Genomic DNA, 24,649 nt, shown 5'->3' with positions numbered 1-24,649 from the left:
TGTTATAGCAGTTCTAACAGACTAAAGCAACCGCTAAACTAAATCCATTTAGCTCTAGGTTTCCCCACCCCCACCAACTGGTTTCCTTTTCATATAGAGGTAACTCCTTAAATAACTTTATCCCCAATTAACTTGTCATATCCTGCATTTCTGTGTGAGAGTCTTAAGCAAGAGGAATATATTTTTGAATGTGTATCAGTTTGTGTATATACTTAATTGGCTTGTTTTCTGAGAATACAAAACCTGGAAAAAGCAATGTATCACTGCTGACTATTTGGATCAGATCCAGACAGGGGAGCCCCAGGTGACCTCCAAAGCCACTAACAAATGATCCTCTACCGTGGCATATATAGCCATATCTATCTATCTCTATCAAATTTCCTTTCTTATTCCATTCCTTTTTCGTCTATGCTCTTCATTCTCCCTTTGTTCATTCTTTGTTCTCTCTCTCTTGAATTTACTTTAGATCTACACTACTCTTGGGCATTTCGTAGCTCTTCTGATATTGTTCTTTGCTGAAAAGCTTACAGGGACACAGAAGCCTGAAAGAAAATGGCACATTTGGGAAACCACGCATGACAGGATGGCCAGAGCTTAGAGTGCATTGGAAATAATGGCAGTAGTGAGTTTGAGAGGTCTGCGGAGGGCAGACTGTAAAGGACCTTAATAAAGTAGTACACCTTCATTCCAAAAATAGGAAAAACACATTAAAGTAGCTACAAATGCCACTACCCAAAGATAGTTACTATTAAGATTTCTGTGTTTTCTTCTAGATCTGATCTCTGTAGACTAAGGATTTAGAGTTGGAGTTGTTTGTGTGTGTGTGTGTGTGTGTGTGTGTGTGTGTACAGCCCCTAGCTTTGCTTGTACTGTATGAATTGTTTTTTCTGCCAACATGGAAAATTATTCATTGCCTTAGAAATTATTTGGTTAATGAAACAGAAATGCTTTAAAATTAAATCAGGTAAAGAGGAGGTTTTTTAAAAATGATAGAAGACCCCATGTCCTCCATGCTATTTGACATGGGGACTTAGAGTGGAGAAGGGAGTTGGGGGAAATTGGAAGGGGAGGTGAACCATGAGAGACTATGGACTCTGAAAAACAATCTGAGGGTTTTGAAGGGACGGGGGGTGGGAGGTTGGGGTACCAGGTGGTGGGTATTATAGAGGGCACGGATTGCATGGAGCACGGGGTGTGGTGCAAAAATAATGAATACTGTTATGCTGGAAATAAAAAAAAAAAACCCAAAAAAAAATGATAGAAGATAATCTCCCAGGGAAAGAAAAGGACAATGAATACAGCCATGCCTAAAGAGAGATGGAACTTTCTCCGTTGTTCTCTTGCTTTCTGGAGCCGCATGGTGTCTCATTACTGTTTCTTTCTGCACATATTCTCTCTTCTAAGGTGTCACTTTAGATGGAATTTGTTTATCTGTTCCCCTATCATGTTGTCACTCCAACTCTGGCTCAACATAACTTTCATCTTGGCTTCCCTAGATGATGAGTTTCTGTGTCTAGATTTCTGAGAGAGGGAGAGGGAGAGAATACGATTGTCTCCAAGGTTGGTTATCCAGTTCTGCTACAGTTAACTCTGATTACAAGCAATGCAGAGTGGGATTGGGACAGTCATGGATAAGGGTGCTCTGTCCAGGCTCTGCTGAGAGACAATTATCGGCATAATATGCTTATGTGATTGAAAATTCTTAATACAACTTCATAATATTCCATGGAATGAACATACTAGCCCCCCCGCCCATATTTGAGTCTGGTCTTTTAGTCATTGGATGAGTAAGGAGACCGAGGATCCTGGATGGAAGAGTTCTAGGGAAGAAGACTGGAATGTCAGGTATCACTTTTGCTCACACTTCCGATGAGCCAGAATTCACATGACCATACCTAATGGAAATGTGACTGGGAAATATAGTCCATGTGCCCAGGAAATAAGGCAAACAAGGATGCTGGTGAGGAACAGACAGCTTCTGCCTCAGGCCGTTTCTTTGATTTTGAGATTGATAGTTCACAGGACAGCCGTGCCTTTTGTCAGTCTGTCCCTCAGAGAAATGTTAGACTGGATAGGTTAGAGGACTGATTTGAGTGTCATTTCTTCCTTTACAGCATTATAAAGCATTCTTTGCTTTAATGCACATGTATGAGTAAGACAAACCACTAAAAGCTAATATAAGGCTAAGGTTGATCAACACCCTTCAAACAGTGCATTAGAATGATTATCTGTATTTTCAAACTGAAGAGCTTAGTGGGAAATGCTTAGGTTCTCTTCTTACTATACTCCTTCGAAATACTCTTTCTTTAAAATCAGGTGTCCTGGGGAGCCTGGGTGGCTCAGTGGGTTAATCCTCTGCCTTCAGCTCAGGTCATGATCTCAGGGTCCTGGGATCAAGTCCTGCATCAGGCTCTCTGCTTGGCAGGGGGCCTGCTTCCTCCTCTCTCTCTGCCTCCTCTCTGCTTGTTTCTCTGCCTACTTGTGATCTCTGTCTGTCAAATAAATAAATAAAATCTTTTTTAAAAAATCAGGTGTCCTTGTCAATAGATTACAGTTCAATTAACATAAATGGGGAAAATACATATCTGTAGAAAATAAGGACGAATAAAAAAGTAATCAAGGGAGTTGGGGGAAATTGGAAGCAGAGGTGAACCATGAGAGACTATGGACTCTGAAAAACAATCTGAGGGTTTTGAAGGGACGGGGGGTGGGTGGTTGGGGTACCAGGTGGTGGGTATTATAGAGGGCACGGATTGCATGGAGCACGGGGTGTGGTGCAAAAATAATGAATACTGTTATGCTGGAAATAAAAAAAAAATAAAAAATAAAAAAAAAAAGTAATCAAGGCATAGAATACTCTGCCCACTACCCACTTCTCTAAAAAGAAAGATAAATAAGTAAGCCAAGTAACCAGTGAAACCAAGTCTATAAAACCAGCAAGTTGCTCTGTTAAGTAAAATTGGGAGTGGACATTGAGTTTGTAAAGAGACGTAAAATCTAATTTCTTCCCAAAATCAAGATTTTTTTTTAAAATCCCAGAAAGGTTGGGGTCTGGTTTAATTTTAAACATGTACCCATAAATTCTGCCTTGATGACATGCTTATTCCCATTTAAAATGGTCCCTGTTGGGAAATGAACTACAGAAAACTCTGGAGCAGAATTCCACTATTCCTTCATGGAAATGATGTATACAATCATAAGAGGATTCAAAATCTCACCCACCAACAGCTTTTTAAATTTTTTTGAGTTTGAAGAGAGATTACAGCTTTCACAGCATACCTTAGGAACTAAATTACTATTAAGTATAAAGAAAATGAAAAATTGGTAAGCTTACTTATCTAAGTAAATAATTTTTATGTTTTGGCCTGAGCCTTTTCAAACAGGAATATTTACATTAGTAGAAAATATTAATTTGATATTTACCTCTCAACTAGTGTAGGATTTTTTAATAAACATTTTTTAAATTAAAGTTATATCTACAGAGAATGGATCTAACTTGGAAAATGAGAATGAGAGTGTGTCTTGAAAAGGCACTATTATAAAATAGAGGATGATTGTTTATTTTAATTTATTTTGGGGTCCACTAAAGCAACTCAATCAAACAGAATATATAATAATTTCTTTCTCCAGCCTTTATATATGTATGCCAGCACACCTAGCTCAAACTTATCTCTGAATATCCTGTTACAGAAATGTTTAATTTATATAGGGAAGTCTGATAACACTATTACATAAAAGATGTTCTGATGTCTTTCATATTCTAAAAAGGAAGACATGACTATTAGCTCACTGTGTACCCTCCTGATATCATTTTGTCATTTCTGTAATTTTAGGACTTGAAACAAATATTTCCATAAAAACATCTTCAGTGGAATACTAAACATATATATTCAGTTTGAGAAGAAAATACCAAATGATCACATGAGTTAAGAAGATTTTGTTAACTAGTGATTAACATTATGAATCATACCAGTGATGTCATAAGTTAATATGAAGTTAATATGTGCACAGTGGTTAAGTAAATGGGTTTTATTGTTCATGCATGAGTTTAAAACTATTTACTGAGCACCTACTATTTGCTATGCACCATTCTAGATGCTGAGGTTATAGCAGTAAATAAGACAGACACTTCTACTCTCATGTAGCTTATGTCCAATAGTCAACAAAACTGAAGTAGATTCCCAGCTCGGTCACTTACCAGTTGTGTGACCTTGAGAAATTTATTTAACTTTAATAGCTGATTCTCAGCCTCCTAAACTGTATATGCACAATAGCACCTTCCTTTATGAGGTTATTGTGAGGATTCAGTGAGAAGGAAGCACAAGGTATTTTAGCAGAGTGCCTAGTACATAGATGTGGTTTAGTGTATGGTCATTGCTGTTGCCATTATTATTAGCAGCAATTATTTTTAATTTTTAGTATTTTTATTAACAATGATTCATTACCCAAATGTCTTACAAAAAGAGATGAAATATGAATCAACTATTTCTTTGATTCATTCCTTTTAGATTATGTGAAAACAAAATGAAAGCTTATAGTTGCCCTTTTACGTTCAATAAACCAAGAGATATTTGCTCACAAGTGAAACTTAGTTTAGAGTTCCCAAGCCTCATTCATTCTGCACAGTGAATCAAGAGCTTTTTAGAAGAAGCAAAGGCATCATACAAATCAATATATATATTCATTGAGTACCTTTGAAGTATGAGACAACATACGTAGAAATTAAGACTTAGTCCCTGCGCTCAAGGAATACACAATACAGGCAGGGTAGATATTCTGATTAAAAGAAGAGCGGGAGTAATATCCACAAAAAGATTTTTTTTAAGATTTTATTTATTTGTTTGACAGACAGAGATCACAAGTAGGCAGAGAGGCAGGCAGAGAGAGAGGAGGAAGCAGGCTCCCTGCTGAGCAGAGAGCCTGATGTGGGGCTCGATCCCAGGACCCTGGGATCATGACCTGAGCCGAAAGCAGAGGCTTTAACCCACTGAGCCAACCAGGCGCCCCCACAAAAAGATTTTTAAGATAGCTCTCCTGTTAGCTACAAACTACCTCACTTGCAAAATTACAATATCAGTCTAAACCATACAGCATTGCCATTCAAGTATAAACAGTAGAACTAATGCTTAGACCTAGAAAAATTAAGGCTTAGATGGGTATCCTGAAACTCTTTAAAAAGAAAAAAAATGCGTAAAAATACACAACAGAGAGAGAGTATGGATTTTTTTTTTATAAACACTTAGGATGTAATGTTTGGAGGGGATATATGGGCAGGGATGGCTTAAAATTTGGAAGAAAGAACCCTCTAGCAAATAAAATGAAATCCTCCCTTACGTAGCCGTTAGGAGAGAAATACAATTTGTTACCTTAGGAGGTTGTCCAAGGTGGTAATTCCATTGAGGTTCAGAAAGAGTTTGGATGAATACTCTTTGGGAGAGCATATTCTAAAAAGGACTATGAGGAATGGCCTACGAAAGACAAATTAGAGATGATGAGGTTGATAATTTTGACTAGTAACTACACTTTTCTGCAAAATAACATTAGGTGTTCTTGTCAGAGAAGAAAATGGAGCTGACCCAGCATGGAGTGTTTTAAAATTTTCTCACGTTTTTGAAGGCATAAGAATAAATACCTATGAATAGACATTTCTCCAATGATGCTATAAAAATATCCAACAAGCCTACAAAAAGATACTCAGCATCATCAGTCATCAGAGGAATGCAAACCCAAAAGCACAATGAGATGCCACTTCACACCCATTAGGATGGCTACCATCGAAAAGAAAAGGACAGCAGGAAGGAAGGAAGGGAGAGAGAGAGGGAAAGGAAAAGAAAGGAAAAAAAGAAAAGAATAGAATTTAGTGCTAGTGAAGATGTAGAAAAATGGAGCCTGTGTGCACTATTAGAGGGATTGTAAAATGGTGCAACCGCTATGGAAAATAATATGGAGATCCTTCAAAAAATTAAAAATAGAGGTGTTGTATGATCCAACAATCCTACTTTGGGGCATATACTCAAAAGAATTGAAAAAGGATCTAAGAACATATTTGCACACTCATGTTCATTATTCACAATAACAAGAAGAGGAAGCAGTCCAGATGTGCATGGATATATCAACAGGCAAAGAAGATGTGGTAGGTACATATAATAGAATATGATTCGACCTTGAAAAGGAAGGATATCTTGTCCTGTGCTACACATGAGGTAACTTCTTATGCTAAGCGAATTAAACTACAAAAAGACAAATACTGTATCATTCCACATATATGAAGTATCTAAACTAGTCCAGTTCATAGAAAGAAAACAAAGTGGTTGGTTCCCAGGGGCTGAGGGAAGGGGGAAAATGAGACTACTGAATGGGTATAGAGTTTCATATTTGCAAGATAAAAATTTCTGGAGATCTGTTTCACAACAACCTTAATAAAGGCTACTGAACTGAACTGTACCCTTAAAAAATGGTTAGGATGGGTGCACCCGTTGGCTCAGTTGGTAGAACATGCAACTCTTGATCTCAGGGTCGTGTGTTCAAACCCCACAGTGGGCATGGAACCCACTTAAAGTAAAAAATGAAAACAAATAGGATGGTAAATTTTATATTTTGTAATTTTTTATCATAATAAAAATGCATTTAATAATTTTTTAAATGAATAAATGTCTAAATGCCACAATTCTATCTGAATGTGATTTGGCCATAATAACTTGACTCAAGGCTTTTTCATTTCAGTCTTCTGTTTTATTTTACTTTTTTTAAATCACCCTCAGCTGTGAACTGGAAATAAGTTGAATTCCTTCTTCTGGGTATAAAAATGAGTCAAATGTTTATAGCTAAGGGAATACAGGTTTAGATATTCATCTCATAAGCATGTTTACAAGATGTAAAAGAAAAAACTTCATTGGTTATTTATGCATCTGTTGTTCAAAAGCTGTAGATTTCTGTCTATTTCCTATAGAATTTTAAGTGCCACATTAAATCACATTATTTAGTGCTAACAGATACCCTCAGAATTATGTAGCATGAGGGGTTTGGAAAGAGAGAGTACATTTTCCCCTTTTTTATAGATGATTTTAAAATCCTTACAGGAACATTTATTATATTCCCACTTACCACCACTGGGTCTCATCAGTCTTGAAGATATTTTTTTTTTCTCAATTTCCTCATATGCCCATTTCCTTTTGGCAATATCTTGCTTTTCCTTTTTAAATTTGAACTTGAATATTAAAACAGATGCAAAGGAGAGTACTACTTACACATAAACTCTTGAACTGCATTTTTATCATTTGCTCTGTGCAAAAAACCCAATTGTATGAAATTGATAGCAACATTTTAGTATATCCTCCGGTCCCCAGGGAAAAGCAATGTGCTTAGACAGATGATCTGATTTTATGAGCACATAGCTGAAGTCTAGCACTGCGCATTTGTCTTTATGCTCCTACTTTTTTCAGGGACTATGAAAACACATTTAGGCAGTAGTTTCACTTTCCAACAATGGACTGCAAAGCCTTTGACAATACGTAGCATTTGCAGTGCTGTTTTTCATGATGCATATCAAAGTATAGATCACTTGAGCAAAGAATCTTAATCTCAGCTTGTTAATAAGAAAACAGGAACCTTACTATATGAACTCATTTTATTATCTACCCTCACTGAGGGCTGTGATTTGGATTCCACTCAAATATGAATTAGTTTAAATGTTGCTCTGCTGCGACTGCTGAATTTATTCATTATGCTGTAATATTTTACTTATGAAACTGCATTTGGAAATCCTTTGGTGTATATCACGATGAAATTACAGTGCTCGGGGATATTGATTATTGCTTGTAATTGCCATCATAATAGCCAACAATTCTCTGTCTTTCTTTGTCTTTCTTCTCCCCCTTAATGATATACTAAACCAAATCAATATCCAACATATGGGGCCACTTACATTGTCTCGAAAATCCGATTGTTCTCCTTCATAAATATGTAAAAGATCGAAGATTTTATCTCCAATCACTGGGTGAAAAGCACTCCCATACTGCTGGATTTCCCTTTTATCCTACAGGAACATATCAGGGTGTTGCTGTGCAGGACTGGTTATACCTAAGTGACATCTTGTCACCTCCACAGTAACCACCAGTTTGTTAGTGGTGAGGAGATGGGGAGGCTGCTCCACTCTGCTGTCCATAAAGTGTTACATGTCTTGCTCACTAGTAAATTAGATAGCCAGAGGGGAAAACATCAGCTGGAGGCGCTAACCAAACAGTAAAGAAGAAGTTCCCCTCCTTATAAATGGAAGAGATCATTTCAGGGACTAAAGAGGAAGTACAGGGGCACCTGGTTGGCTCAGTTGGTTATGCGTTTGCCTTCGGCTTGGTCATGATCCCATGGTCATGATCTAGTACCGCATCAGGTTCCTTGCTCAGTGGGGGAGTCTGCTTCTCTCTCTGCCTGCCACTCCCCCTGCTTATGTGCTTTCTCTCTGTCAAATAAATAAATAAAATCTTTAGCTAGATAGATGATAGATAGATAGATAGATAGATAGATAGATAGATAGATGATAAATAGCACAATTAAATGGAAGGAGTATAATGGTGTGAGTCACTTTTTCAATATATTTATCCCTTATTTCTAACTATATACTGTTTCTCCATTCTGGGGATACTTTAAGTAACTTTAGAAGCAGTAATAACTGCTTTTCCTTCTTAACAACTAAAAGGTAACTTCATTGTAATGCTTCAACGTTCATCCAAAATATTTAAGGTGGTCTTTAAAACTTACCTTAGTTTTGAGATAAGTGACATATGGAAGAATAGACATGTATTATGTGACACACGGAAGACATGTGACATATGGAAGAATAGACATGTATTATGTAGTACTGTTTAAATGGATTGTTATCTATTTAGCCTGGATCAGTTAACCCAGGAGCTTAGAACCGGGTGGTAGTCCAGTGAAGACTGGTTGGCAGGTCACCTAGTGCAGAGGAAATACATTCTTTTGGAAGTCCCTGATTCCAAGTTCATTTATGCCATTAAGTACCTGTGCTACTTTTACGTAGTCCATTTCATTTTCTGGGCCTTGGTTTCCCTAACTACAAAATCGGCGTGTTGGGCTAGTAGATAATCACGGAGATCCCTTCTTTCAACTCTGTAATTCTTTAGCTATCATTCTCATGTTTGTCACTGTTCCCAAGGGGAACAGGTAAATGTGGCTCAATTCAGTATTACCCACGTGCTTCTTCTGTACCTTAACAGGTCTGCATTTGTACCTTAATATGTCCGTGACCTGCCTCACCCAGCAGAGTCAAGGTTAAGAGCAATTGGCGGCTCTGGAGCCGGCCTGCTTGTGTTTGAGACAACTTCCCCAGTTAATAGCTGTGGGACCACGGACAACTTAACCTCTCTGTGCCTTGCTTTTCTTATCTGTAAATGAAGATATTTATTTTAATGGGGTTGTTGTGAAGATGAAATGATATACTGGTTTATTAATTACTTAGAACCATGCTCGGCACAAGTGAGCACTTAATGAATGCTACCTCTTGTCATCATTATAATAACTACTATTATCACCACTTTATTCCTGCTGAAAACCTCTTTTGGTCTCTGTTTCTTCATCTGAAAGATGAGACTAATAGTATCAGCCTTATAAATGTATGAGGACCAAAATATTGCACATAAAGTGCCTGGTGCCTGGACTTTCTAGGTGCTCAGTAAATCATGTTCACATAAACAGAACCAGCTATGCATATGGTTGGTATAAAACAGTGCATTTTTTCCACTTACCCCACCTACCTTTTTTCTGATAACTTGTTACAAAGGCAGTACAAGATCAAGGCAGAGAACTTCAAAAAAAAAAAATACCAAAAGATAACACAAGTTACTATTTTTACATGAGCGTATATATTTTTTTCATTTTAAAAATTGTATCCGGGGGCACCTGGGTGGCTCAGTTGGTTTAAGCATCTGCCTTTGGCTTAGGTCGTGATCTCAGGGTCCTGGGATTGAGTCCCACACCAGGCTGTCTGCTCAGCAGGGAGTCTGCTTCTCCCTTTCCCTCTAGCGCGCTCTCTCTCTCTCAAATAAATAAATGAAATCTTTTTTTTTTTAAATTGTATCTTATTGCCCATACTGTTTTGAAACCTACCTTTCTTCCCTTGTTGATCTCTTTAAACACTTCCTAGTGAAGAGATCTTCTTTTACAGTACTATTTGTAATGGCTATATGGTATTTTACTATGTGTTTGTAAAATAATTTACTTAACCAAGTACTTATTATTGAGCACTTGGGTGTTTAATTTGCACTATTACAAATTACACTGAAATGAACGATTTGTATACATTGTCAGACACATCATTTCCTAAGGATAAATTATTGCAGGCTGCATATTTAAAATCTTCTGATACTAATGACAAATTGCCCTCCAGAAAGGCTTGTGAATGTGTACTACTCTCAGCAACCCTGCCCTTTATATAACCTTTACCCTTATGGTACTAACACAGAATTCTCTAATGTGGAGATTTTTCATGAACTGGCAGCTTAGACAGTTGTTTTTTCCTCTAAACATATATGCTTTTGTTCTTTAAAGTGAAAGTTGGAAATCAGACTTATAATAGTCTTAATGTTTTATACATTTGGTCGTGTGTGACAGGGTGATGTTGGCTCTCTATTTAGTGGAGGGGTTTCTTATAGTTAAAATGTAACACTAGAACGTGTTTTGCTTAACAGTGCATTCTACTGCTCCACGCAGCACAGTAGAGAGGTTAAGATTAAGGATTTTGGAACCAAAGTGACCTGGGTTCCTATACTGGCTCTGTCATTCACGTACTAGGAGGATGTGGGCAAGTTTTTTTTTTTAAACCTCCTTAGGCCTCCATTTTCTTAAATCACAATGAGGATAATAATACAGCCTATTTCTTTTTAAAAAGATTTCATTTATTTATTTGATAGAGAGAGAGACTACAAGTAGGCAGAGCTGGAGGCAGAGAGAGAGGAGAAGCAAGCTCCCCGCTGAGCAGGGAGCCCAAAGTGGGGCTCGATTCCAGGACCCTGGGATCATGACCTGAGCTGAAGGCAGAGGCTTAAATGACTGAGCCACCCAGGTGCCCCAATATAGCCTATTTCATATGAGTGAAGACTCACTGAGATTATGTGTTTAACACAAAGCCTGGCACATAGCACTAAGTCAGTGTAAAGTACATGCACAAAAACATACTTTAATGTATTTGTTTTTGGCAGCTCCTTCCATGTCCCTAAATCAGTACTGTTTTTGAAATATCCATATTGCAATAGTCATAAGCAGTCAGTAATCATCATATAGTAATTTAGACATGACAGCAGCATGAAGTTCTAGAACAGGCAAAATTAATACATGGTAGGAAAGATGTTAAGTAGTAGTTACCTGGGGAGGTGGGGTAGGGACTTACTTAGAAAGGCAGGAGGGAACTTCCTGTGGTGATGGGAATGTTCTCTCTCTTGATATAGGTTTATGTTGCACAGATGATTGCATTTGTCAAACCTCAGCAAATGTATACTTAAAATTTGTGCATTTCATCATGTATAATTTTTTTAGTGAAACATACTTACATATAACATTATGTAAATTTAAGGTGTACAACCTGTTGATTTGATACATTTATATATTGCACCAGGATTGTCATTGTAGCATTAGTTAACACCTTTATGATGTTGCATAATTATCATTTCTTCTTTGTGGTGGGAATAATTAAAATCTCAATTAGCAAGCTTGATGGTTATAATACATACAGTTGTCTATAGTGACTGTACTGTACATTACATCTTCAGGACTTACTTATGTTCTAGTTGCAAGTTTATACCCTTAAACATCTTTCCTATTCTCTGACCTCTCAGGCCCTGGTTACCAGCATTCTGTTTTCTGTTTTTATGAGTTCATGGATAGACCTTGAGGGCATTATGCTAAGTGAGACAAGTCAGACAGAGAAAGACAAATACAGCATGATACCACTTATATGTGGAATCTGAAAGAGTTCAACTCGTCATGGATAAATTTTACACTTAAAAATCTGTAAAAAAATGTTGAACTCTAGATAATATGCAAGTTAAAAGGGAAGGATAATATGCTGATATATGCAATTTACTTTGAAAGGCTTGAAAATTAAGATGGACTGATGTATGAAGGCAGGAATGGAGATATGGATAAGTATGTGATAAAGTTAGTATAGTCATATGTTAACTGTAGCATCTAGTTGGTAAGTATATGTGTGTTTACATAAAATCCTTTCAACTTGGCTGTATGTTTGACAATTTTTGTAATAAAATATTGCTTGAAAATATGTCTGTGAAAGCTAAGCCCTAAATAAATATACTGGTTTCTAGACCATTCAGATTTCAAAAATGCCCGATGATACTTCTCATTTGTTTTTGAATCAACTCTTGAGTATCATATTTAACAACGAGGAGCAGGATAGTGAATAACATCAAATGTGAATGTCAACACTGAAGAGTCTGAGAAATTCACTAGCCAGCAAGTCAGGGAACAGAGGATCTCTTTCTGCCTCCTAAAGGTCTAAATGAGAAAACAAAGGAGACCACCAAAGGCAATTTGGAATTAAATGTTAGGTAGATGAAAATTTTGAGACTCTGTCAGTTTTCCTGAGCCTGTCAATGTGTGATTGTTGGAAATGAGTGGGGTTTGTGTTTTTGTAACAACTGGCTTTGTTTTTTGTTGTTGTTGTTTTTTGTTTTCATTTAAATTCAATTAGTCAACATAGTACATCATTAGTTTCAGAGGTAATGTTCAAGAATCCATCAGTTGCATGTAAGGACCAGTGCTGGCTTTGGTTTTTATAGCCCCCAACTTGTGTTTCCTTTCCCAGGCATTTCCTGTTTAAACATGGATCTGGTTCCTCGGCTATCTTCAGTGCAGCAAGTCAGAACTACCCGCTGACGTCCAATACCGTGTACTCACCCCCTCCCAGGCCACTTCCTCGAAGCACCTTTTCCAGACCTGCCTTTACCTTTAACAAACCTTACAGGTGCTGCAACTGGAAGTGCACGGCCTTGAGCGCCACTGCAATCACGGTGACTTTGGCCTTGTTGCTAGCCTATGTGATTGGTAAGCCTTTTCTTCCATGCCTGTTTTCTTCTTAATCAAATCTTGTTTTGCTTGTGGTGGAGGTCCGGGGTGAGGAGCGGGGTGGGTCGCTCTTAACTCAGACCTAGAATTTGAAGCAAGACTTAGTATTATAGTATTATAAATAACAAATGGATTGCTAATGAATGTTGTTTTGGTTTTTTTTTCTTTTTTGCACTTCCTAACTTTAAATACTGCTGAGGAGAGTAAGGAATGCTTTTTGAGAAGAAATATTTATACTACTAACGCAGTCTTATTGATTGCAATTACTGTAGTTAACCATTTTCCCTTCAATTAAAAGGTTGTTATGGTTTTCTCATTAGAAGTCATAAGTACCAATCTACAATAGCTTCTTAAATTATAGTTAAACAATAATACTGCTACTGGATTTTCAGGTAGCAATTTCATTAAAGTAGTAGTTATTTGGAAGCTATCGGAAAATCCAGGGCATAATTTCTCCCCAAGAATTTAGTTTTACACTGGGATTTAAAAAAAAAATGTATTCTTATTTTCACAAGGAAAATGGCTGTGGAATTGTATAGATACTATAGAGAAGTAAAGAAGAAAACAGTTGTGAAGCACTCTTTCCACACGTTTAAGAAAAATATTGTTTGGAGTCACTCTGATTAAAGTCACCCTCACTTGATAGCAAATTGTATTGATTTTTTGGGATGGCATTTTATTTTGACTGAACATTAATTTCTTTGCTTGAGTGGTTCTGCAGTCTAAAATGTAAATTAACTAAAGAAACATGCTCTTGTGGAAGCACTATTCCTAGAATGAATAGAATATCATTGTAGAAAAAAAGTCTATCCAGGTATGGCACTGGTGACTTCTTTTCAGGTTTAACCCTGTTTCCTAATTGAAGCAGAATTACTCATGAGGATACAATGAATATGATTCTGAGAAGTAGATCACAATGGGTTTAGACTTTCTTATAATCATAAATAATAAGGGAAGTTTGGTGTATTCTGATTTATTCAAAATGTGAACAATAAGAAAGTTCCCTTAACCAGATTTATTGGAGTCCTAGAGCAGGGGCTCCTAAGTTAATAGATTTATTTTGTAGGGAAGTCACTGATAATGTCAACAGTATAGGATCATAGCCTATATTGATGTTCATAATTATCTTTTATATTTTTATCATGCTATCTGAATACATTTGAACAATGCTTCTATTAAATGTGGGTAACATTACCTATAATATTAAATATTTGTCTTTTATCTCAGACATTTTAAGGTAACCCAACATGTATGTTTATTTGGTTTGTAATAGCCTGTAGTGATAAATAACGCTGAAGGAATGAAGGTATTGGATGAGAAAGTACTATAATACAAACCCAGTTTTAATATGGAATCATTCAAAACAGGAAGTAATTTGAGAAGTTTAAATACATTAGAGGCCCTTTTAAATGTTCTTGTTCAGTTATGAGACAAACTCTTATCTTACAGGTTATCGTCTATTACCTGTTAGTATATAGAGAGATAATGTTTTAGATATAAGACCCAACCCCTGGTATAAACAAATCCAGATAATAACAAGCTCTTTATTAATAAGTTAGATGGTGTTCAAGCCTGTTTCCATGTAAATTTATTATGATAGCCACTCTGGTATTGAAACTCTGAGACTTGTTTATTCGTTTGTATATTTATTGATTTCATAAGTGAAAATAGAACATTTCAGTCATTTCCAAGTCTGCCTTTTTTTATAGGGTGAACAATAGAATATGATTTCGACATGACAGTAAGGTAATATAGCGTGGTCATTATGAATATGGATTTTCAGACCTCTACCCCTTATTAGGCATGGTAGCTTGGGCAAATTATTTAGCCTTTTAAGGCCTGCGTTTCCTCATCTGTTAAATGGGCCTAAAACAGTACCTATAACACAGAGTTGTTGTGAGAATTAAATGAGTCAATATAACTAAAGAACTTGGAATAGTACCCAAAACACAGTAGGTATACTATAAATGTTAAATATTATTATTGTTGTTGTTATCATCATTCTCTTTATAACTATGCCTCACTATTAAAAGTCAGTGGTTCTCAGAAGTAACCATTTTGTTCACAGCTGTATCTGAGCACCAGGGTCAGTGCCTGGCACATAACAATCCTATCGGGGAAATTTGTTGACAGAAATGACTAATGCTAAGCATTTTACTTGTATTAGCTCATTTAATTCTCACAACAATCCTTAAGGGCAGGTATCAGTATTATATAGTATTATATATAGTATAGAGATGAGTAAACTGAAGCACAGCAAAGAGAAGAGTTTCCATAAAGGTCATATTGAGATTAAGAGGTTGCATCCCTGAGAAGTGGGATCCTTAGCCTTATGCCAGAGTGGACTGACTCCAGAACTCACAACCTTCAGCACTAGGTCTTGCTGCCCCTCTAACACTCCAGTAAACTCTGCAGCTTACTGACTTCTTAGTCTGCTAAATAAATCCACCAATTTTTTCTTACTAAATTACAAAGTAAGTTACATTTACCAGGTCATCCACTGCAATGGTATGTGCAGCTAAGCTTTGTTGATTGGTGGGAGTTATCTGTTGAAGTCATTTACTTTGTGATTTTTTAGATGTAGAAATATCAGGCTAATTGCTGTAGCACAGTAGGTTGAATGGGTTCAAAATGAGATATTAATGGCTAATGCCAGAACTTTTTTCCAAGTTCTGTCATGAACTGAACATTATGTGACTTTGGATAAGCCCTTTAAAATCCCTTCCTCTACCCCATCTGTGCTGTATTGCTAACCACCTCAAGAGGGTAGAGTAAGAAATCATCAGTAGGCATACAGGTAAAAGATGTCACTGTAACATACAAGATGATTTTCAAGTGGCTTTCTGTGGTTGAAGTAAAAAAGTATTACATTTCAAAAATATGAAACTATTTCACTCTCCACTCTTGCCGAGTCTGTAAGAGTCATCAGGATTTTTTTTTTCAATCCCCCTTTACAGTTGCTGTATAACCCAAGTAAAATCTTATTTACTGCTTCTGTTTCCCGTGCAAATTCCTTTCTGCTCTTTTATTTTCCTCTATTATCCATTATACATAACCTTCAGATACTAATGTCTAGGCACTGTGCCGCCCTCAGTCCACTGGGGGAAATCACATTGATATCAATGGAACATCAGTAGACTCTGTAGACATTATGGCTCTGTAAGTGGTCATTGGAAAACTATGGAAATTCAGCACGTGAAAAGCCAGAGCTAGGTTGTTTGGGCAACCAGCCCCATCCCCACACCTACTCACCCTGTCTTTTGGGTCAACAAGAGAGTAATTCCTTTAAATAAGTTTTGAGGTCATAAAATTTGGTGAAGGGAGACATGGAAAGGTACTAATTATATGAAGGTATCATGGAATGGCTATTGTCATCACTTTCCCATAAATCTGTACTATTTTCCATGTGAATCAAAAAATATGACCTTATGCTTCATCCTCTCTGATATTTTGGCATCAGTGATGTATCAGTGCCAGTCAGAAGCACATTTGCTTGAATTTACAAATAAGCTGTATGAAGTAGTAGTCAGGAAGACAGACGACCACATGCAATGCATCTAGAGAAGGTGAGGTTAAGGTACTTCATCAATGGTTGTGAAGGGCACAAATGCAGCTTCTCTGGTAATCTTTGATGTTTTGATCAAGTTTATCCACAGTCAGCACTTTCTATAAAAGGCAGGAGAGACTCACAGGAATACATTGTGCCTGGAGTCAAATGGCCTGCTGCACAGAATGTGTTGGAGGAGAGTAGGGATTTCTGGCTCTCAAAACCAATACTATCAGTTAATGACTTGGATGTTCCTTTTCCTTTGCCATGAAATTAGAAGCTGTTCATCCCACCCTCAGGGTATGTAGGGAGTGTCCAAACTCTATAGATGAAATAATTTAAGTCCATAATTCTCCTTGCCATGACATACGATATAGCCCACATGTGGAAAGTTGACCAGAATGGATATTAATACAGATTTAGGGGACAGAGAGTGTTGAGCCCAGTACTTTGATCAAAAGTTTAGGGATGAAACGATTCAAGAGGGCAAAGGGCCTACTTCACTTTGCTCTCTGCACCAAAATTGAGTAACATTGATTTAGTGCTTTCTTGTGCCTCTTTTATACTGATCCAATTTGCCCTGCTTTCTGGGGCCATTACAGTGGAATAAGAAATGCTGGAAAAGATAGAATGAGAGGCATAGAATGTGTTCATTTTGTCTTCTTCTCAAAGAAAGTGTAACTACCTCACAATAGAGTGAAGAAATAAAACAGAATATGGCAAATTTTGATTTCAGAAAATTCAAAAACTTAGATTTTCTTTAATGTAAAGAATAGAAATGGAGGATTTTCCCCCATTAAATCTCAATACACAATGCCCCTTCACACAGGTTTTTTTTTGTTTGTTTGTTTGTTTAAATGGGAAAGCTTTTTATTTATTTTGGGGGGCAAGTTTATTTATTTGTTTATTTTATTCTTTTATGTTAGTTTCCATACAGTACATCATTAGTTTTTGATGTAGTGTTTCATGGGTCACTGTTTGCATATAACACCCAGTGCTCCATGCAAGCCGTGTCCTCCTTAACACTCATTACCAGGCTCACTGCCCCCCCAAGTCCCCCTCCTAAAACTCTCTGTTTCTGGGAGTCCATAGTCTCTCATGGTTCATCTCCCCCTCTGATTTTCCCCCCTTCATTTTTCTCTTCTCCTAATGTCCTCCATGCTATTCCTTATCTTCCACAAGTAAGTGAAACCATATGGTAATTGACTTTCTCTGTTTGGCTTATTTCACTCGGCATAATCTCCTTCAGTCCCACCCATGTTGATGCAAAAATTGGGTATTCATCCTTTCTGATGACTCAATAATATTTCATTGTGTATATAGACCACATCTTCTTTATCCATTTGTCTGTTGAAGGGCATCTTGGCTCTTTCCACAGTTTGGCAATTGTGGACATTGCTGCTATGAACATTGAGGTACATATGGCCCTTCTTTCACTACATCTGTATCTTTGGGGTAAATATTCAGTAGTGCAATTGCGGGGTCATAGGGAAGCTCTATTTTTAATTTTTTGAGGAACCTCTACACTGTTTTCCAAAGTGGCTGCACCAATTTGCACTCCCATCAACAGAGTAAGAGGGTTCCCCTTTCTCCACAACTTCTACAAAATTTATTGTTTCTTGTCTTGTCAATTTTCGCCATTCTAACTGGTGTAAGGTGGTATATCAATGTGGTTTTGATTTGAATTTCCCTGATGACCATGATGATGAACAATTTTTCATGTGTCTGTTAGCCATTTGTATGTCTTCTTTGGAGAAGCATCTGCTCGTGTCTTTTGCCCATTTTTTGATATGATTGTCTGTTTTGTGTGTGTTGAGTTTGAGAAGTTCTTTATAGGTCCTGGATATCAACCTTTTGTCTGTAATCTCATTTGCAAATATCTTCTCCCATTCCGTGGGTTGCCTCTTTGTTTTGTTGACTGTTTCCTTTGCTGTGCAGAAGCTTTTGATCTTGAAGTCCCAAAAGTTCATCTTCACTTTTGTTTCTTTTGCCTTTGGAGACATATCTTGAAAGAAGTTGCTGTGGCTGATATCAAAGAGGTTACTGCCTATCTTCTCCTCTAGGATTCTGATGGATTCCTGTCTCACGTTGAGGTCTTTTATCCATTTCGAGTTTATCTTTGTGTACGGTGTAAGAGAATGGTCGAGTTTCATTCTTCTACTTATAGCTGTCCAGTTTTCCCAGCACCATTTATTGAAGAGACTTTTTTCCACTGTATATTTTTTCCTGTTTTGTCCAAGATTATTTGACCATAGAGTTGAGGGCCCATATCTGGGCTCTCTACTCTGTTCTACTGGTCTATGTGTCTGTTTTTATGCCAGTACCCTGCTGTTTTGGTGATCACAACTTTGTAGTAAAGCTTGAAATCCGGTAACGTGATGGGCCAGTTTTATTTTTGTTTTTCAACATTTCCGTAGCAATTCAGGGTCTCTTCTGATTCCATACAAATTTCAGGATTATTAGCTCCAGCTCTTTGAAAAATACCGGTGGAATTTTGATTGGAATCAGAAGAAGTGTTTGTTCATGTCTTCTGCCCATTTTCTGACTTAATTATCTGTTTTTTGGGTGTTGAGTTTGAAAAGTTCTTTATAGATCTTGGATTCAGCCCTTTTTTAAAATTTTTATTTATTTTTTAAATTTCCTTTCAGTGTTCCAGAATTCATTGTTTGTGCACCACACCCAGTGCTCCATGCAAGTACGTGCCCTCCATAATACCCACCACCAGGCTCACACAACCTTCTACCCCCTGCCCCTCCAAAACCCTCAGATTGTTTTTCAGAGTCCATAGTCTCTCATGGTTCATGTCCCACTCCCATTTCTGCCAACTTCCTTCTCCACTCCATCTCCCCATGTTCTCTGTGTTATTTCTTTTGCTCCACAAATAAGTGAAACCATATGGTAACTGACTCTCTGCTTGGCTATTTCACTCAACATAATCTCTTCCAGTCCCGTCCATGTAGATACAAAAGTTGGGTATTCACATGCTTAGCAAAAGCCATCTCATCACTTTCTAGTTATTTCATTAATATCTCTGTGCCTCAGTTGCCTCGTCTATAAAATGGGAATGTTGATAATACCTTCCCCACGGATTTTCTTTTTAATTAAGTGAAATGAAGCATGTAAAATGCCTAGAACATTGCTTAGCAGGTCTAAATTAAGATTGATTATTATCAGTGGAACAGGATTATTATTAGGATTATTAATTTGAGCCAAGATAAGCATAATGAGCATATAATTTATCCTAACATGAACTACTTTTATTTCCCTTCTTGTCAAATTCATCTGAAACAACTTTTTCAGAGCTGGAATGTCTATTTCATAAGAATCATCTAATGGGTTTGTTGTTTCCTTCTGCCTGGCCTAAAATATCTGTAACTTTGCCTTTATTTTAGCAATTTCCCTTTTCCTTGGTGTTTTGACCCTTCAAATGGTTTTGTATTTCTATCTGGAGGCCATATCTGGGTTGAAACACATTTTCATTAAAATACATTATAGCTTATAACATTCAAGAAATGACTCAGCATAAAATGCTAAAAAGCATTTTACTTTATCCTTATAGAACATTATCAGTCCTTTTGGTGTCCTGTTTAATACTTATTACTACTTCCAGTTCACTCTCGTGGACCCATTCATGATAATGATGACAGATTCTACATTAACATTGACTTTGCCTCCTACCCATGAATCTACTAACTTTCTAGCAATCTCTCTAAGAAGAGATCTGGGAAATGGTGGTATAACTTCAGTCTAATTATAAATCTGCCGTCATGCATTTATCAGAGCTCCTCTTTAGAAAAGATTTATATTTTCATCTGACATCACCTTTTGGTATAATATGTTCCATAAGTTTTATCCCCACTATGTTAAGAGGCACTTTTACCTGTCATAAATAAAAGTATAAATTCAGTCCAAATAAAACATACTAAAATAACAGGAAGAAACTGTATCACATAAAACTAATTTGCAGAACTGCAGTTAACACCTATTGCTTAAAATGAAGGCATTTCAATAAAAGGCAAATATTGTACTTATTTTTTTAAAAGATTTTATTTATTTATTTATTTGACAGAGAGAAATCACAAGTAGATGGAGAGGCAGGCAGAGAGAGACAGAAGGAAGCAGGCTCCCCGCTGAGCAGAGAGCCCGATGCGGGACTCGATCCCAGGACCCTGAGATCATGACCTGAGCCGAAGGCAGCGGCTTAAACCACTGAGACACCCAGGCACCCCAAATATTGTACTTATTTTTTTCTTGGAACTCTAGCATGTTGTGGATTTAAAACATAGAGTAAGAGAGAGAATTTCTTGGGTGAATGAGTAGTGAGTACTAAATATGTGTCTTATGTCAAGAGATTATTTTGTTAAAAAGAAAAAGGAGGGAGCACCTGGCTGGCTCAGTAGGTGGAACATGAAACTATTGATCTCGGGGTTGTAGGTTCAAGCCCCACATTGGGTGTAGAGATTTCTTAAAAATAAAATCTTAGGGGCACCTGTGTGGCTCAGTTGGTTAGGCGTCTGCCTTCAGCTCAGGTCATGATCCCAGGGTCCTAGGATTGAGCCCTGCCTCAGGCTCCTTGCTCAGTTGGGAACCTGTTTCTCCCTCTCCCTCTGCCTGCCACTCCCCATGCTTGTGCTCTTTCTACATATCTCTCTGACAAATAAATAAAATCTTTTAAAAAAAGAGATTATTTGGGGCACCTGGGTTGCTCAGTGGGTTGGGCCTCTACCTTCGGCTCAGGTCATGATCTCAGGGTCCTGGGATTGAGCCCCGCGTCGGGCTCTCTGCTCTGTAGGAAGCCTGCTTCCTCTCTCTCTCTCTCTCTCTTTCTCTGCCTGCCTCTCTGCCTACTTGTGATCTCTCTGTCAAATAAATAAATAAAATCTGTTTTTAAAAAAAGAGATTATTTTGTTGTCTCAAGAAGAGGCACTCACCCTACTAAGTACTTCCTATACAGCACTTTCTTTGCCTAGGGAGAGAAATTAAAATAAGGCATTGTGAAATAGATAAAGATCCACCAGAAGGCATAATAAAAGAGGACTGGACAGAATGTTAGTAAAAAAAGTTTGCAGCTTTATATGCTTAAGAAATTTTAGAATAGCAAGAATCAATTTTGCAAATTCTGAAAAAAAAGTCTCAAGAAACCTCTGATTTCAAAGTAAATAATGTGAACTCTACTGCATAAAGGAAATTTCATTCTTGTTTAATTTTCTTTTCATCCAAATTTTATATATAATACATATATATTATATGTTAGGGGAATATTTTTAGACCCACATTGCATAAGTCGTTAAGCTATACTTACTCTGAAGTGAATAAGAATATACTAAATTAGAGCAATGGCTTCGAAACAGATGGCAGGTTAACCCATTTTAAACTTCAGAAATGTGGCTGAATTCTCACATAGAACAGCCAGAGTGTGGAAGGCCAGTCTCAGCAACAGAATATCTGATTCATCGTAGTCAAAACTAAGAGGTGGCATCTTATGGGGTGGAGATGCATTCATTTGGGGCTTAGCAATATTCCCATTACAGAGAGGTGAAAAGGCACAATTTGTTTTGTTAGATACAAGTATATGGGAAAAGCTGAGGAAGCACGAATGGAGGACATGGGAGAGTGGTAGGAAATGAAGGTAGTAATCAGGAGCAGATCATGAAAGGCACTTTAAGCCATGTTAAGGAGCTTGTAATTTATTCTGAGAGGGAATAGGGTATTTTTACGGTTTTCATAAAAGCAAGAAAATTATTTGCTTGTCACTTTTAGAAAAATCTCCTGATGGCAACAGGAAGTTGGAACTGGCAGGTAAGATGATGAGGGCTGTGAAGTCGAAGGATTGAAAGGATGAGGACAAATTAGGAGAGTATCGTAGTCATCCAGGTGAGTGAGAGTGAAAGCGTTATCTTCTGGGAATGGAGAAGGAGAAGATGGAGTCAAGAAGTACTTAGAGGATAAAACACACTTGACTTAGTGACTGCTTAGGTGAGGCAGAAGAGGGAAGTGTTGTTTGGTTTATAGGCTGGGTAGGTAGTGATGCTGTTAGACCTGCCATCATGTTAGAAGAAAGAGGTTTAAGGGTGAAAATGGATATTCAGGTCAAGACACTTCACACATTATTAGATATCTGGTACTGAACATTTAGAGGTGTCTATCAGTGAGAACACAAAAATCAAGGGAGTAGAACAAGGGAAAAAGCGTGAAGGCTAGAACTCAGGGGAACACTAATATTCAAGAAGACCAAGCACAAAGGATCTGGTGAGCAGACTAGGAAAGAGCAACTAAAGAGGTTGCAGAGAAACTTAAATGGTGGTAATAGAACAGAAGCCCTCAGTGTGTGGTCTGGGGACCTCTAGGGACCCCAAGACTGGTTTGAAGGTCCACAGAGTAAATCTGTGTTCATAATGGCATGAGGACATTATTTATCTCAGTCATTTTTATGCTTTTATAAAATAGACTTATCACAAAATAACATTATTTATGTTAAATTGTAATGGTTTATTGTTATTATTCAATAAATTAATAAATACTGGTAAGAAGTTATCAGTCAGTTTTTAATACAGTTAGTATTAACTCTATATAGCTTACATCAACAAAGTCTCTTTGGTGCCCTGAGTAATTTTTAAGAGCATGAAGAGGTTCTGAGGCTAAAATATTTGTAAAGGGCTGAGGGAGGGAGACAAAACACCTGTTTCAAGAACTATTAAGTGAATTAAGGGCCAGTTATTGTTTACACCAAAGTAGAGGCCGTCAGGTGGAGTGCAGCAAGAGGACAAAGGGATAAGAAAATTATAGTTGCTGGTGATAGTTTCTGAAGTGATCAGCCAAAGGACCAAACTTAGAAGGGCAGGAAGATAGAAGCTAAACAAAAGGCCAGTCCAAATGTCTAGACCCCTTAATGATTTTGTAGGGTAGTAACGGCTATGAGTAAGCTTAATAGCTAAAATGAGATAATCAAACGGTAGTGCATCAGAATTTTAGATTTCAGACTCACAAAAATGTGCAAAAAATGTGAATCCCTTAGATATTTTAGACCATGAGATATGATTCCCTCATATATCTTAGACCAAGTCAAGAAACATATATGAGGAACTCCTTCCAGGTGAAATTTGCTCAGGGAAGCCTAGATTCTTGGCTAGGTATAATCTCACAAGGGCCCTGGGCAGACTCATAAGCCCACCAAAGTATGGATAATGTTTAAATAAGGGCATTGCATTACATTGGATCCCCCAGGATAGGCAGGACACATGTGGAATTCCAGATCACAGTATGGCTCCTCAAGATCTCCTTCCTTGGGGTTTCTATTGATCTTTATGGGATAATAATGAACAAATTAAGAGGGTCCAAGATGACCCACTGTAATTTTCTGCTGATCAAAACCTCATCATAGCATTGTCAATCTAGTGAAATGTAGGCCATCTATAACACATTATAGTTAACTACCAGAGTAACTGCTTACTATATGAGTTTCTAAGGAAGGGCCTCACAAATGATAGGAAATCCTTAAATAAGAAAAGACATGGGATAAAAAACAAAAAGAAACTACTCTTGATTCCATTTCTTTTATATTAAACGAGTTTTGTTTCTTAATTAAATGATTAAGAAACCAAAGGCTATCATAATGTGTATGGAACGTCAGAAGAGCTTGCTGAACTCTTAGCTAAACTAGTTGTAGCTGTGGCTGGAACTGAATGCAAATGTGATTTTGACAGTAAGCAATCTGTGCTATTCTACCACTTAGAACAGAAGAGGCAGATTTTGCTTTTTGATATTCAAAGGTTTCACCAAAAATCAGTCAGCCCCATTGTTTACATTGTCGACAACCTTGTTTCAACTTTAGTTGAGTTTTGGCCTTTGTTCACTGAAGGAAGCATCTAGATTCGCTTTGATCTTGAATTTTATTGTAATTAGACATAAATATCAAATATGGCACATAATGATATTGGATAACATCCTTTGTGTATAGCCTAACCCCAGGTACTTTGCAGAATTAACTATTAAATTATGGAGTTCGATTAA

General features: G+C 37.2%; 1 protein-coding gene across 7 annotated transcripts in view; it reads left to right on the top strand.

Moving 5' to 3' along the window:
• TENM1 (teneurin transmembrane protein 1) overlaps positions 1-24,649 on the top strand; it is a 794,330-nt gene that overhangs the window by 469,203 nt on the left and 300,478 nt on the right. For all 7 annotated transcript variants that reach the window (XM_032329990.1, XM_032329993.1, XM_032329991.1 and 4 more), the window contains one exon: positions 12,833-13,071. In XM_032329990.1, coding sequence (XP_032185881.1) covers positions 12,833-13,071 — 239 coding nt within the window. The remainder of the gene's footprint in view (positions 1-12,832; positions 13,072-24,649) is intronic.

The sequence above is a fragment of the Mustela erminea genome, chromosome X (assembly GCF_009829155.1).
Source record: "Mustela erminea isolate mMusErm1 chromosome X, mMusErm1.Pri, whole genome shotgun sequence".
NCBI lineage: Eukaryota > Metazoa > Chordata > Mammalia > Carnivora > Mustelidae > Mustela > Mustela erminea.
The sequence above is the reverse complement of the archived record's forward strand: the minus strand, read 5'-3'. Positions and strand labels throughout refer to the sequence as shown.